General features: G+C 41.5%; 1 protein-coding gene across 2 annotated transcripts in view; it reads left to right on the forward strand.

The window, feature by feature from the left end:
- Positions 1-15,311, forward strand: part of CLYBL (citramalyl-CoA lyase) — a 596,361-nt gene that overhangs the window by 102,850 nt on the left and 478,200 nt on the right. The window contains exon 2 of one of the 2 annotated variants that reach the window (XM_077482939.1): positions 14,983-15,084. The exons of the other annotated variant lie outside the window; for it this stretch is intronic. Coding sequence (XP_077339065.1) covers positions 14,983-15,084 — 102 coding nt within the window. The remainder of the gene's footprint in view (positions 1-14,982; positions 15,085-15,311) is intronic. 2 annotated transcript variants of the gene reach the window in all.

Below are 15,311 nucleotides of genomic sequence, written 5' to 3' on the forward strand. Positions count from 1 at the left end.
TGAAGGAAAAATAAAAAAAATCGGCCACAAAAATCGGCTGCAAAAATCGGCATCATATATCGGCCATCGGCCGCCCCGATTTCTAAATATCGGCATCGGCATTGGCCAGAGAAAAACCCATATCGGTCGACCTCTACTCTGGCTTTGCTTATTTTTTATTTTTTTTTAATTGTTTATTTATAACAGGAACAGGGCCCAATCGACCCGACAGGTTACATGGTATTACATGAGTCAGAAAAAGAAAAAAAAACATGTTTAAAGTGTATAGTCCAACAGTTTGCGCGTTATAACAAAACATACATAATCGTATTTCTTCTATCAACATGTTACATGGCGGACTCAAATTTAATACTGAATCTGTGCGACACTAATCTTAGTTCCGGTGTTTGCTCGGGCGACTCGTTTTTTATCAAATGTGTGGTTATACCTACAGGGGTGTTCTCCTCGTATGTATGTACGCGTATCACATTGTATGATGTCGGGGTCATGTGCCCGGTCCCTTCCTTTTATTTTTTCTTCTTTCCCTTCCCCCATTGGAGGAAGTCCTCCAATGTGGGGGGGGGGGGAAGGGTGGTTGGAAAGAGTAGTAAGACAAAGCTAGAAAAAGGTGGGGAAGGGGGGGGGGTGGATGTGGGGTGTATTAAATTGTTGGGTCCCACAAACATGGGGTGACATAAAGTGTTCCTTCTACTTACGTTTGTGTTCATCCGTATTGCATTGGCTTAGTACTGGAGGGCTCAAAAAAAAAAAACATGTGGAGAGTCAGCCCTGTGCGTTTACGGTGGACTCCCTCAAAGCTTGACCCTCCACCGAGTATATGAAAGTGATCCACAGCTGCCATGTGTTAGAAAATGTTTCCTGTCTCTGTTGCGGTGTGAGGATGAGGTCTTCGATGTGTCTTATGTCCTCTACTCTGGAAATCCATGAGGCTATAGTCGGTGGAAGTGTGGAATTCCATTGAAGCGGTATGCAGGCTTTGGTTGCGTCCAGCAGGTGTCTAATTACAGATTTTTTTGTATACTTTCTGTGTGGCTTTGCTTTTTTTTTTACTATTAATATTTTTAAAAATGTTTTGAGATTCTTTTTACTCTCCTGCACTATTTGTCTTTTTGTGGGCTATTTCCACTGCTCTGATCATACGTTTACATTTCTTATTGCATTCTTTGTAGTGTTGAACTGTTGATGGTGAATACTTGGCCTTACATTTTTAAAAGGATATTTTTTCTCTTTAATGTGCCCTTTTACACTCAAATTTAGCCACCCAGGTTTAACTTTAGCTGCTCCGATTGCTATTACAAGAGAATTGACAGTCGGCTGTAAAAAACAGTACCACCCCAGTACAAGCACTTGAAGTACAATGACGTACCAGGTACGTGATTTGGCGGCAAGTGGATATACTATATAGGGGATGTAAGAATTTACAGTGACAAGTACATATACACATACAGTACACCCTCACATTTTTGTAAATCTTTTATTATCTTTTCATGTGACAACACTGAAGAAATTACACTTTGCTGCAATGTAAAGTACTGAGTGTACAGCTTGTACAACAGTGTAAATTTGCTGCCCCCTTAAAATAACTCAACACACAGCCCTTAATGTCTAAACCACTGGCAACAAAAGCAAGTACACCCCTAAGTTAAATGTCCAAAATGGGCCCAAAGTGTTAGTATTTTGTGTAGCCACCATTATTTTCCATCACTGCCTTAACCCTCTTGGGCATGGAGTTCACCACAGCTTCACAGGTTACCGCTGGAGTTCTCTTCCACTCCTTCATGAAGACATCATAGAGCTGGTGGATGTTAGAGACCTTGTGCTCCTCCACCTTCCGTTTGAGGATGCTGTTTAACATGCTTGGCCAGTCCATCACCTTTACCCTCAGCTTCTTTAGTAAGGCAGTGGTCATCTTGGAGGTGTTTAGGGTCGTTATCATGTTGGAATACTGCCCTGCGGCCCAGTCTCTGAAGGGAGAGGATCATGCTCTGCTACAGTATGTCACAATACATGTTGACATTCATGGTTCTCTCAATGAACTGTAGCTCCCCAGTGCCAGCAGCACCGGGGAGCATGACACTCCCACCACCATGCTTGACTGTAGGCAAGACACACTTGTCTTTGTACTCCTCACCTGGTTGCGGCCACACACGCTTGACACTATCTTAACAAAATACGTTTATCTTGGTCTCATCAGACCACAGGACATTGTTTCAGTAATCCATGTCCTTAGTCTGCTTGTCTTCAGCAAACTGTTTGTGGGCTTTCTTGTGTATCATCTTTAGAAGAGGCTTCCTTCTAGGACAACAGCCATGCAGACCAATTTGATGCAGTGTGCGGCGTATGGTCTGAGTACTGACAGGTTGACCCGCCAACCCTTCAACCTCTGCAGCAATGTTGGCAGCAACCTTTTGTCTTTTTCCCAAAGGCAACCTCTGGATATGACACTGAGCACATGCACTCAACTTCTTTGGTACCATAGCGAGGCCTGTCCTGAGTGGAACCCGTCCTGTTAAACCGCTGTATGGGCTTGGCCACTTTGCTGCAGCTCAGTTTCCTGGTATTGGAAATCTTCTTATAACCTAGGCCATCTAACCAATTGTTCCCTGGATCCTGTTTCCTTGCCACTGAAAGTTTAACATGGCACCTCATGGCAAAGAACTCTGAGGATCTGAAAAAAAGAATTGTTGCTCTACATATATCCTCAGAGAGTTCTTTGCCATGGGGTGCCATGTTAAACTTCCAGTGACCAGTATGAGAGAGTGATAGCGATAACACCAAATGTAACACACCTGCTCCCCATTCACACTTGAGACCTTGTAACACTAATGAGTTACATGACACTGGGGAGGGAAAATGGCTAATTGGGCACAATTTGGACATTTTCACTTGGGGTGTACTCACTTTTGTTGCCAGTGGTTTAGACATTAATGGCTGTGTTGAGTTATTTTGAGGGGACACCAAATTGACACTGTTATGCAAGCTGTACACTCATTTCTTCAGTGTTGTCACATGAAAAGATATAATAAATTATTTACAAAAATGTAAGGGGTGTACTCACTTTTGTGAGATACTGTATATATGTAGGTTGAACTGTATGGACCTTTGTCTTTATTTAAATTAACAAACTATATAACCATGTGCTGGCTCTTTCACATGCCCACTTTAACATTCAAGCCTGGCTCCCATTATTGTTGTTATTATTATAATACAGGTTTTATATAGTGCCAACAGTTACGCAGCACTTTATAATATTTAAAATACAAGAGGGTTAAGAGAAGAAGAGCTTACAATCTAATAAGGTGGGGCAGGTGGTACAAAAAGTTGTAACTGTGGGGAATGAGCTGATGGAAGTGGTAAAAGATTAGTTGGAGGTGTGATAGGCTTCTCTGAAGAGATGAGTTTTTAGTGATCGCCTGAAGGCAGCCAGAGTTGGAGATAGCTACACATATTTAAGTAGAGCATTCCAAAGGATGGGAGAGGCTCTTGGGAAGTCCTGGAGATGAGCATGGGAGGGGCAGAAAAGAGAGCTTGAGAGTAGGAGGTCTGGAGAGGACAGTTTTGGTGATATTTGGAGACAAGATTGGTGATGTAGCTGGGGGCAGAGTTGTATGTTGTGGTTAAGATTTTAAATTTAATGCGCTGGGCGATCGGAAGCCAATGTAGGGATTGGCGGAGAGGTGTCGCAGACACTTGAGCGGTTGGTAAGGTTGATGGGTCTGGCAGCAGCATTCCTGATAGACTGAAGAGGGGATAGCCTATGGAAAGGTAGGCCTATGAGTAGAGAGTTCCAAATATAAGGCAAGAGATAACAAGGGAGTAAATGAGTAGCTTGGTGGTTTCATTAGTTAAAAAAGGGGCATATTTTAGAGATGTTACAGAGGTGAAGTCTACAAGCAATGACCGGATTTGGGTCTGAAAGGACAGGTCAGAGTCTACGATTACATTATTGATTTTGATGAAAAAGTCATGGTTGGGGGGGGGGGTATTATCAGCTCGGTTTAAGCCCAGGTTCACACTGAGCTGCTGGAATGAAGCCATGCGAGTTCAGCTGAACTCTCACAATTTCACTCCCGCATGTCAGTCCCGATTTCGGCAGCGATATCAGAGACATCTGTGGCAGGTTTCTGCACAGATATCAATGTAAATTGCAGCCTGAAATCGCAAAAAGTAGTCCAGAAACTACTTTTTGAAATTGTGCAGCACAGCAGATGCGGCCTCACACCAATTAGGACAATGCCACTGATGGCAATTGCCACCAATTTGACATGTCAAATTGCATGTCAAAATGCTCCAGTGTGAACCAGGGCTGAGGCCCCTTTCTCACTACTGTGCCATTTTACTGCAATTTGGAGGCTGCGATTTTGTCGAGATTCTGCCATGATTTCATGGAGACTTGAGGTTTATGGACCTCAACTTGCATCAAAGTCAGACCAAAGTAGTGCAGGGACTACTTTGAAGTTGTCACGACTTGAACTCGTACTAATATGAATGGTTGTCATTGAAAATCATGGGGAATGATTTGTCATGCAACTTTGCTGTCCCAAGTCGCAGGACAAGTCATACAAGTGTGAAAGCAGCCTTAGAGAGATTTTGTTTAACCACTTAACCGAGCCTCTTTTTGACACTTGTTTACAAGTTAAAATCATTATTTTTTGCTAGAAAATGACTTAGAATCCCCAAACATTATATATATATGTTTTTTTAACACCCTAATGCCGGCCATACACGGTTCGAATTTCGAAAGAATTTTCTTTCGAAAATCGTATCTAAGAATTTTCGTATGAATTTCGCACCATTAGTGGGCTGCAGCAACAGCGATTTTCGTGCGGAAATAAAATTTGAGGAATCGGACATGGAAATTTTTAGAAAAACGAACGATTTTCTAATCAATGATGGGAGAATCGTGCGAGAAATGTAATAAGAAAAGAAAATGTACGGAGATAAAATAAAATGTACGGAGATAAAAGAAAATTTACGGAGAGAAAAGAAAATTTACGGAGAGAAAAGTAGATTCCCAGCCAAGAAAATTCTTTTCTGTAGCAACATGAGGTGAAATTGAAGGCTTGGTTGGCCGAATTTCGAAAATCAATGGTGGCATCATCGGATCACAAAAAAAACTAATTTTCTGATTTTGAGAAGAAAATTAGTTCGAAATTCGACTGTGTATGGCCTGCATAAGGCTGCATTCACACCTGAACGTAGCGGTTTCAAGCGTTTTTTACCGCGATTTGCCGCGAATTTGTGCAGGGCAAAAGGTCACCAATGTTAAAAGCAGAAAAATGCCCAAATCAGCCCGATTCGCGCGACAAAAAAGGGTCCGGAACTTGTTTGAGCTTCAGGCGTAGGGCTTCAGGCGACATGGAGTGGAGATGTGAACTATCCCCATTGAGAATAATGGATTTTTTCCCCTCCAGCGTTTTGTAGCTTCAGGCATCAAGCTACAAAACGCTCAGGTGTGAATGGGGTCTAAAGAATAAAGTGGCAGTCATTGCAATACTTTCTATCACACTGTATTTGCGCAGCAGTCTTACGAGCGCACTCTTTTGGGGAAAAATAAACTTTTTTAAATTAAAAAATAAGACACCAGTAAAGTTAGATCAATTTTTTTTATATTGTGAAAGATAATGTTATGCTGAGTAAATTGATACCCAACATGTCAAGCTTAAAAATTGCGCCCGCTTGTGGATTGGCAACAAACTTCTACCCTTACAAATCTGCATAGGCGATGTTTACAAATTTCTACAGGTTACCAGTTTTGAGTTAGAGGAGAACTAGGGCTAGAATTATTGCTCTCGCTCTAACAATCGTGACAATACCTCACGTGTGGTTTGAACACTGTTTTCCTATGCGGGCGCTACTCATGTATGCGTTCGCTTCTGAGTGTGAGCTCGTCAGGAAGGGGCGCTTTAACAATTATATTTATTTTTTCTTATTTTACTTTTCATTTTTTATTTTGACACTGTCTTTAAAAAAAAAAATTGGGTCACTTTTATTCCTATTACAAGGAATGTAAACATCCCTTGTAATAGAAAAAAAGCATGACAGGACCTCTTAAATATGAGAGCTGGGATCAAAAAGACCTCATATCTCTTATAAACACTAAAATGCAATAAAAAAATAAAAATAAAATCACTTGGAAAAAAAATGTCTCCATTAACCACTTCCTTCTGTTGTTGCTGCCATAACCCCGGTATTTAATGTCAAAGTACCGACGTGCAGGTACGTCATTTTGCATGAAGTGGTGAAGTAGTCTATGCTGATATGTCAGTTAGTAAGTTAGTAATGCGAGAGGAATAAAGGTGTAAAAAAATACTGCGCTGTGAAAAGATGTGTTCTACCCAGCTGCCAACACTACTGAAGACTACACAGTAACATACAAAAATTAAAACAAAAAAGTGTGGCGCTTAGGTGGCAACAAACCACATGAACCAGTAAGGCACTAATTCAAGCAAAGAAAATTACATACACTTCAAAAAAAAGAAATTATGTGTAAATTCCGTTGTATATTAAGAGATATTACTCCCAGGTGGAAGAGTGCATGAACCTCATGCACACAAAAGGTTAAGGTAAATAAAATAAATTTAACATATACAGTCCATCAAGTGAACGTCTAACAGTCCTTGAAATGTGTAATATCAATCACAATTCCAAACTTGAGGTGACGTGAAAAAAGGTGAAATTCAACTTCTGATGTGTAGAATACCACCACCACTGTGATAAAGAAGGGGAGAGGAGGCTTACCAAATGACGTGGACTCAGAGGAAGGCTTACACCTCTCGAGTCATATGGGCCTGTAGGTTAGCAAACCAGATAATCATACATCTAGTATGTAATCTCCCGCAAGTCTTCAGGTCATGAAATCATCCGTAGCGATCCTCCTATAGTGCTCATCCCATGAAAATAGGGGGCTCAGGTATCAAAGACCATGGAAGTAGAAAACTAGCATAGCGTGATACCGTTTTAACATCCAATTTATTAAAAAATAATAATAAAATTACACTCACATTTGGTTCAGTCGTAATAACATAGTCAGAAAGTAGCGATGTCTGTAAGGGGGTCCACCCGACGCGTTTCAACTAAACAGCCGTCCTCTGGGGAGGAGAATGCTGAAGGAGTGAGGGGAGTAGTGGACAGATAGATTTTGGTGTCATCGGTATATAGATGGTATTGGAAGCTGTGGGAGTTTATCAAGTGACCAAGAGAGGAGGTGCAGATAGAGAAACAGAAGAGGTCCTAAAATAGAGCCTTGGAGGACCCCCACAGAAAGTGGCAATGGAGCTTCTGGTCAAGGGCCACTTTTCAATATCTTCCGAGCACTACACTGGGAAACTATATGGTGGTGCTGGTTAGGAATCCCCCCCCCCCCCCATTTTTTCTCTCCTTTTCTTCCCTTTTCTTCTCTTTTCTATGTGTTTAACGGAAAAAATGGTGAGGCAGTACCTGTTTTCTTATGGCGCATAGTTGGACAACTATTCAAAATTTTCCTAGGAAAATTGAATGTTTATCTCAGGTTGATCATGGTTGAGAATGTATGAAGCATCCTGCATACCTGAATTCTATCTATATAATGTGTGTCATTAACTATCATTATTGTACTGATTACATGGAATCTGCCTTTCTGATTTATATAAAATATATTAAAAAAAAAAAGGAGGCGATGGAGAGGAGGAAACCGAGTTGTAGTTAACACTGAAGGAGTGCTGAGATAGGTAGGAGGAGATTCAGGATAGAGCAGAATCTTAGAGGCCAAGAGTTTATTGAGAAGGAGCAGGTGGTCAACAGTAGTAAAGGCCGCAGAGAGGTCAAGTAGTAGTAGTACAGAGTAGTGGCTAGTAAATCATTTTGTGAGTTTTAGTAAGACAGTTTCTGTGGAGCGCTGTGAGAGAAAGCCAGACTGTAAGTGATCAAGGAGGTTATTTTCAATGAAGTAGGAGCTAAGACAGTTGTAGACTAAGCGTTCTAGAATTTTAGAGGTGAATGGAAGCAATGAGATAGGTCTTACGTCGTTTAGGTTGGTGGGGCCCAGTGAGGACTTTTTAAGGATGGGAGTGATCTGTGCATGGCTTGGAGGGGGCGAGAAGGTGCTACTTAGAGAGGGAGAGAATAATGTGGTTGTAAACGGAAGGAAAAAAAAACCCCTGCAAGACAAGGACATCGCATACCAGCACATTATAAAATACTCACCTCTCAGCAGCGCCCAGTCACCGCTGAGAAGGCTGACATCTTTTTCTGTCTTTTCCTCCAGGATCATGGGCTCTGGCACTGTGAGTGGCTGGAGCCATGATGACATCACTTCCGCGGGAGCCTTTGGTTCCGGCAAGATGCTCTGAAGTTCTGGCACAGCAAGCTGGACCTTCAGAGCGAATGCGCCGCTGACGTCAGCAGCTGCATGCAGGGTGAATATCTCCAAAACCATGCAGGTTTAGGAGATATTAATTTTACCTACAGGTAAGCCTTATTAAAAATCACAAAACAAGGTTTACAACTGCTGTAAAGACGTGAGTGAAGGAGCATAGGATAGAATAGGAGGGTGACTGTAGTAGTTGCAAGGAAACAGGATCCAGGGAACAATTGGTTAGATGGGCATCTGAGAAAAGTTTTGTATCCTCTTCAGTAGTAGCCAGTTCAAAAGAGGCGACTGTTGACTGTGCTGTTAGACAAGGTATGTTGAGTGGGGAAGATGTACAGTGGTGTCCTTACAAATTGCATTCATTTTATCTTTGAAGTTAATGGCAATCTCTTGGGCAATGAGTCAGTTAGTGGTTAGAGGGGGTGGGAGACGAAGCAGAATGTTAAAGGTAGAGAAGAGCCGATGGGGCTGGAGGACAAGGTATTAATAAGAGAAACAAAGTAGGCTTGTTTGGCAGCATGAAGGCAGGAATTGTATTCTAAGAGGGCAGATTTATGTAGGGTGAAGTCCCGCAGGGATTTAGTTTTACACCACAGTAGTTTAAGAGCACAGCAAGTTCTCTTGAGATTTCTGGTGTTCTCAGTTTGCCAGGGTTGTAACGATCGGGGGCCTGATTCTGCATGTAGCTAGAGGAGCATCCAGTGAAGATGAGTGAACTGTTGTAGACAGAGGTGGCCAGGTCAGGACAGGCCCGGGGAGAAATTATATCATAGAGGTAGTCAGTAGCAGAATACAGAATGTGAATGATTAAAGTGGCGAAAGTTTCTACAAGTAATCGTTTGCTGTTTGGATGGATAGGTGGTTGGAGACAAGAATACTGTGAAACTGATGAGGTTATGATCAGAAATATGAAAGGGATTGTTGGTGAGGTTGCCAGGAGTGCAGAGATGGGAGAATACAAGGTCAAAGGTATTTCCATTGGAGTGAGTGTAAGTGTGTGTCTATTGGGTTAGGTCAAGGGATTAGGTTACATTGAGAAGTTGAGCTTCAGCTGGGCTGTTAACATTAACAGGGACGTTAAAGTCACAGAGAATGATAGTGGGCATTTCAGAGGAGAGAAAGTAGGGTAGACAGGCAGCAAACCATCTCTTTCCCCTTCTACTGCAGTTTTTTTGCTGTTCGGCATTCCTGCATAATACTGTAGTACTCTTTCTGGTGTATGTACTTATTCATTTGGCCTTTTTGATATTTCTGCTGGCAACAAAATGCTTTCCCACGGATGATGAAGAAATGTAAGATAATTAACTGGACTATGCTTGTGCCAGTAATGCTCCTATGCAGAGTACAGGGCTGTGCTGATACCAGTAGTGCTCCTTTGCAGGGCTTTGCTAGTACCTGTAGTGCACTATACAGATGCTAGGCTGTGTTGGTATCAAGGTGCCTGTACAGGGTACTGGGATGCAATGGTACTTGAAAGTGCTTTTGTGCAGGCTACTGGTCTGTGTTGGTACCAGTATTGCTCCAATGTAGGCTGGGTTGCACTGATAACATTATTAGTACTTCTATACAGTCCCAGACCCAGCACAAGATGCTCAAAGCACCACTTTGAATCCACAAAGCACAGGATAAGCAGGGCCCTTTGGAAGCTAGGAGTCGCACAGCATAGGGTACTCAAAAACCCTCGGTAGCTGGAAGCCACACAGAGCAGGGTAAACTGAATCCTACAGGTGCCAGGACATCACATCACTTCCTCCTACTACACTATTCAAGAATACTATGTCTGTAAGGTTCCAGAGAATACTGTTACTTGTGGCTACTACCTCAGGGGAATGTGATATTGACAGATCTTGCCAAATTTGCCAATTTGCAAGGAATGCGACGTGCAAAATGTGGTGCAGTTGTACATGGTAGCCATGTGCAGTTTATTCAAATAAGCGTTGTCAAAAAAATGGAATCAACCCCATAGTCATTTGTCCTGTTACAGCTTATTTATAGAGTAGCAACATTTTTTTTTTATCCTAATTTAGCTTGTGTTGTCCAATAACTTTTCCCTGCATTTGTTTCTAAACCCGCTTCTACCTTGTATGCATAGTTGGTTTATTTTACTTATGTCTTGATTCCTTTGCCTGCCTCAAAGATAGATCCAATATTAGGTCCAGAGTGATATTCATGTGGGCCCTCCCCATAAACGGTTTCAATACATATACTGTTAGACATAATATATACATAGCTTTTATGTACTGTATGTGCATTTTTCTATTAAAGTGTTTGTTAGGACATATATGCAAGTCTATGCCAACCTCTCTATTAAAGGCTGGCATAGCACACTGTGTATGTTTTATTTAAAAAGGAGTGCCGTAAATACTGAGTATCAGCTGTCTTCAGGCCGGTCTCATCACTCGCGGACGCTTTCCAGCTCTGATAGATGTCTTCTGTGGGAGGGACAGTGATCTCCCTCTGATGTCAGAGTGAGATCACATGGCCGCTGGGCTCCTCTGCAGAAGACATCCATTGAAGCTGAAAAGTGGCTGCTAGTCACGTGACTGGCATGAAGACAGCTGGTATTCAGTATTTACGGGACTTGTTTTTGAATAAAACATTCACAGTGTGCTATGTCAACCTCTAATATAGAGGCTGGCAGTGACAAAATTTATATTTTAATTTTAAAATCATAGCGGTGGGGAGGAGGGCCAGGCAGGAGACAGACAGAGAGGGCACTGACGGGAGGAAGGAGGGGGAGAGAGGAGAGCAGAGAGCAGGCAGTTTATCATAGAGGGAGGCACTTTGACTATGGTGATTAGGGTGGAGCTACCCTGGTTATTGTGATCTATTTAGATAGGCCATACAGGAAGTGGTAGGTTTAGGTTTTTTTTTGTTTTTTTTTGTTACAATTTAGAGGGGGACAGAGTGATGTGCCGTGTAATCTGCTTTAAGGGACCATAATCCATTTTTTTTTTTTTTTTGAGTTAACAAACTCTTTAATGGTCATATGATCTATCTCGCTTCACGGCATATATTTATTTTGTAATCTGAAGGTCATTTGTTGTATATCATTGTATGATATATCTAAAATCCTAGAACAAAAATCTGATTTGTAATGAAAGTCTTTCAGTCTTTCTCATATGCTTTTGAATGTAATTTATTGTTTTCAGCTTCCAACATCTCAGTTTGATCAGTAAGTCAGGCATGCTTACAGCTTCCAAAAATAACAGAGCTTGCATATTGAATGTAATGCCTTCTTCAACTGTGAGGAAGCCAAAGTAAGCTCATATATATGTGATTTTATATTCTGTCTACTACTTTGACAAATACTGCATACTTTATTTACATTAGATGAAGTAGGTGAAAGCAAGTTTAAAGTACAACATCAATTCCCAAAAAGTTGGGACGCTGTGTACAATCTACATAAAAACAGAATAAACCCATATTTTATTCACAATAGATAATAGAAAATGTATCAAATGTTTAACCCCTTGGTGCTGACGTAACACAAAATGCAGCCCCACTGGACTGGACTTTTTTTGTGGGGCCGTATATTTCTGTATCTCCCTTTCTGCTAGGAGCTTGCCACACGAGAGCGTGACCCGGAATCAGATGTTCCAGCTTCCGATTGTTCAAACAGGGCCCAGGGCTCTCGGCTAGACTCTGGGCTCTGTGCTGGGAGCGTGCCGTATGTGCACTCCAAGGACATAGACCGGGCATTACCCAGATAAAACCTTGATCTAGTTATTTTTAAAAAATATTTTAAAAAAGTATATATTTTTTAAATTATTATTATTTATTTGTTTTTTTTTTTTGTTTTTTCATTCAGCCATTGTAAAATAGAGGTAAAGGATAAATAAGTTTGTTTGATTTGTTGACCCTGTTACCACTGCTCTGTTTGCCTTGTTATTGTCCATCCTTATGCTTTATTGCTTGGGGACATCCCAGGTTCTATGAATATCCATCTTGTGTCTTGGCCTGCAGGATTAAGATAAAATAAATTTTGACTTCCCTGTAAATTCCTTATCTTGGACTACAGTACTGGACACAGGCCACCCTCCCCTTTGTTTCTGTGTTACTTTGTATTGATTTCTGTAAAAAAAGGGAAAACTCAGAGTGGAATGGGGTTGCAGAAGTACACCATAAAATGTAAACTACAAACTAGTAGTTTTATATAATGCAGCAACATCCACTCACATAGGACACTCAATGTTAGAGATCCTTTCAAAGCAAATACAGCAAAGCACGAGAGGGACAAACAAGGATGCTGTGCATGTGCCTGACGTCCTCTTCATCAACCGATGAGATCATTGGTTGTTTGAACACTAGTAGCTAGAAGGTTGTAATGATGCACAATTAAAACCTGTGACTTTGTGTAGCTAAAAGGCAGGCTTGATAACCTGCTGACTTGTATACAATTTTTGGGAAATTTTTAGGCATTTTGCCAAGGCACCCCGGAAGGAACCTCAAGAGTGCCTGGGCACCCTGGTTGAAAAAGACTTTGTTAAATGATTACACTTAACTCAAGTGCTAGCAAGATAATTCTTGAAGGTTTTTTGAGATAGAGTTTGATAATACACCTTTCAGAAAACTGCCAGATGCATAGGTCAGTTTAAGAAGAGGTAACAGGATCTAATTTCCAGGGGTTAGCCCTATGCAGGATATTATAACATTTGAGGAAGATGCAACAAGGAGAATGTGATGACAAAGGCTGAAGTAGATTGATCAAACAAGCTGTTAATGTAAACCTGTAAACTACCGTGATCCACTTCCCCCAGCCCCCCCCCCCCCCCCACTTGAAATACTTACCTGGCTCCTTTTTGACCCCACGTGCTGTGCCTGTCCACAACAGAGCTTGTCTTTTCTCCCTCTCTCTCACAGGCACAGGGATAGCAGCAGGAACCATTGGCTCCTGCTGCTGTCAGTTGATTCCTGTTAGGAGGAAGCAAAAGCAGGGCCAACCTGTGCTGTGTTTGTCTATAGATGCACACAGCCTGGCTCGAGAGCAATCCCACATTATTGGCTCATAACAAGCGGCTTGCTATAGGGGCACTTAGAAAAGAGGAGGAGCAAGGAGGACCAATGGGAGACCCCAGAGGAGGAGGTTCGGGGCTGTATATTGCAGTACGAAGCAGGTAGGTGTAATGATTATGTTTATTATTATTATTTAAGAAAAAATAATTATAGCCTTAAAACTGCTTGAATTAAACATAAAACAGTTTTTTTTAACCCCTTCCCACTGACCTTTGACCCTTTTTAAGATTTTCGCTGTGATTGGCTGTTACAGAAGTCACATGATCGGAAAACTCCTGTTCGCAGGTATGCATCAGGAGCTTACTGATCCCCGCTGGCTATTGTACTAGGAGCATACAGGGAACACACTCTCCGCACAATAAGTTGTTTACATATATATGCAGCCGCTCGACGTTAGGGCCCATCCACCAAAAATCTTCATATATGCTTACTGTTGGCACCAAGGGGTTAAATAAGAAAAAATACTATAAACATGGGGGGAGAGAAGAACCTTTCCCTAACCGCTTCCCGACCGCCTCACGCCGATATACGTCGGCAGAAGGGCACGTAAAGGCAGAATCACATACCTGTACATTGCCCTTTAAAAGGCGGCGGGGGCGCGCGCGCCCGCCCACAGGAAGCTCAGTGAGTTGTGGGGATACCAGAGATCGCCTCGTGGAGAGGAAGAACGGGGAGATGCTAAAGTAAACAAGCATCTCCCTGTTCTGCCTAGCAACAGTGACACTGATCTCTGCTCCCTGTGATTGGAGCAGAGATCAGTGATCTGTAAAACACAGCCACGCCCCCCACAGTTAGCAACACGCCCCTAGGACACACTTAACCCCTACACTGCCACCTAGGGGTTAAACCCCTAGGTGTCATTTCCACAGAAATCAGTGCATTTGTATAGCACTGGTTGCTGTATAAATGACAATGGTCCCAAAAACATATCAAAAATGTCTGATGTGTCTGCCATAATGTCGCAGTCATGATAAAAATCGCGAATCGCCAACATTAAAATAAAAAATAAAAATGCCATAAAACTATCAACTAATTTGTAAACGCTATAACTTTTGCGCAAATCAATCAATAATCGCTTATTGTGATTTTTTTTTTGCAAAAATATGTAGAAGAATACGTATCGGCCTAAACTGAGGAAAAAAATAGTTTTTTTTATATATTTTTGGGAGATATTTTTTATAGCAAACAGTAAAAAAGAATGCGTTTTTTTTCAAAATTGACGCTCTTTTTTTGTTTATAGTGCAAAAAATAAAAACTGCAGGGGTGATCAAATACCGCCAAAAGAGAGCTCTATTTATGGGAAAAAAAGAACATCAATTTTGTTTGGGAGCCACGTTGCATGACCGCGCAATTGTCAGTTAAAACGACGCAGTGGCTAAAGAAGTGGTTACATTTTGGGGCTGATGCGGCATATATCCAGGCTAAGTACAAAATGTATTTACAGTATTTCAATCAACATGTAAAATCGTCACTTACTGTACCTGTACGTCTCAAAAAAAGTATTGTACACAACAGTATTGACGCCTCCTGAAGACGTAATCACGAAATGTACGTCGAGGCGGTACCTGGTTATGCTGTCTTATGCCATATCCTGTCCTCTGGTTGTTTCCTTGTAGTCGGTGGAACGCATGCCGTCCATGGAGGTGGACGCGGTACAGATCCAACCAAACTATTTGTGACCAGCCAACAGCCTCAATTCCGGGTAGGCACGTCATAATGTAAGGAGCCAATTGGCTACTTTTTTAAATCTATTTTTTTATTAAACAATATTATGCTATGGATGCCTATTATCTTTTTTACATATCCTGCCTTATACTATGAGGAAGAGGTTTCTTTTTACATCTTCAAGTAATACAGATATGTGAGCAGGCATTATCCTGCCAAAGCAATATTTGACTCTCTTTTTAAATAAAGAAGTCAAATACATCTGGTAAGCAGTTTTTTC

Source organism: Lithobates pipiens, unplaced genomic scaffold (assembly GCF_037356315.1).
Source record: "Lithobates pipiens isolate NorthernLeopardFrog02 unplaced genomic scaffold, aLitPip1_a1.2 Scaffold_16, whole genome shotgun sequence".
In the NCBI taxonomy this organism is placed as follows: Eukaryota; Metazoa; Chordata; class Amphibia; order Anura; family Ranidae; genus Lithobates; species Lithobates pipiens.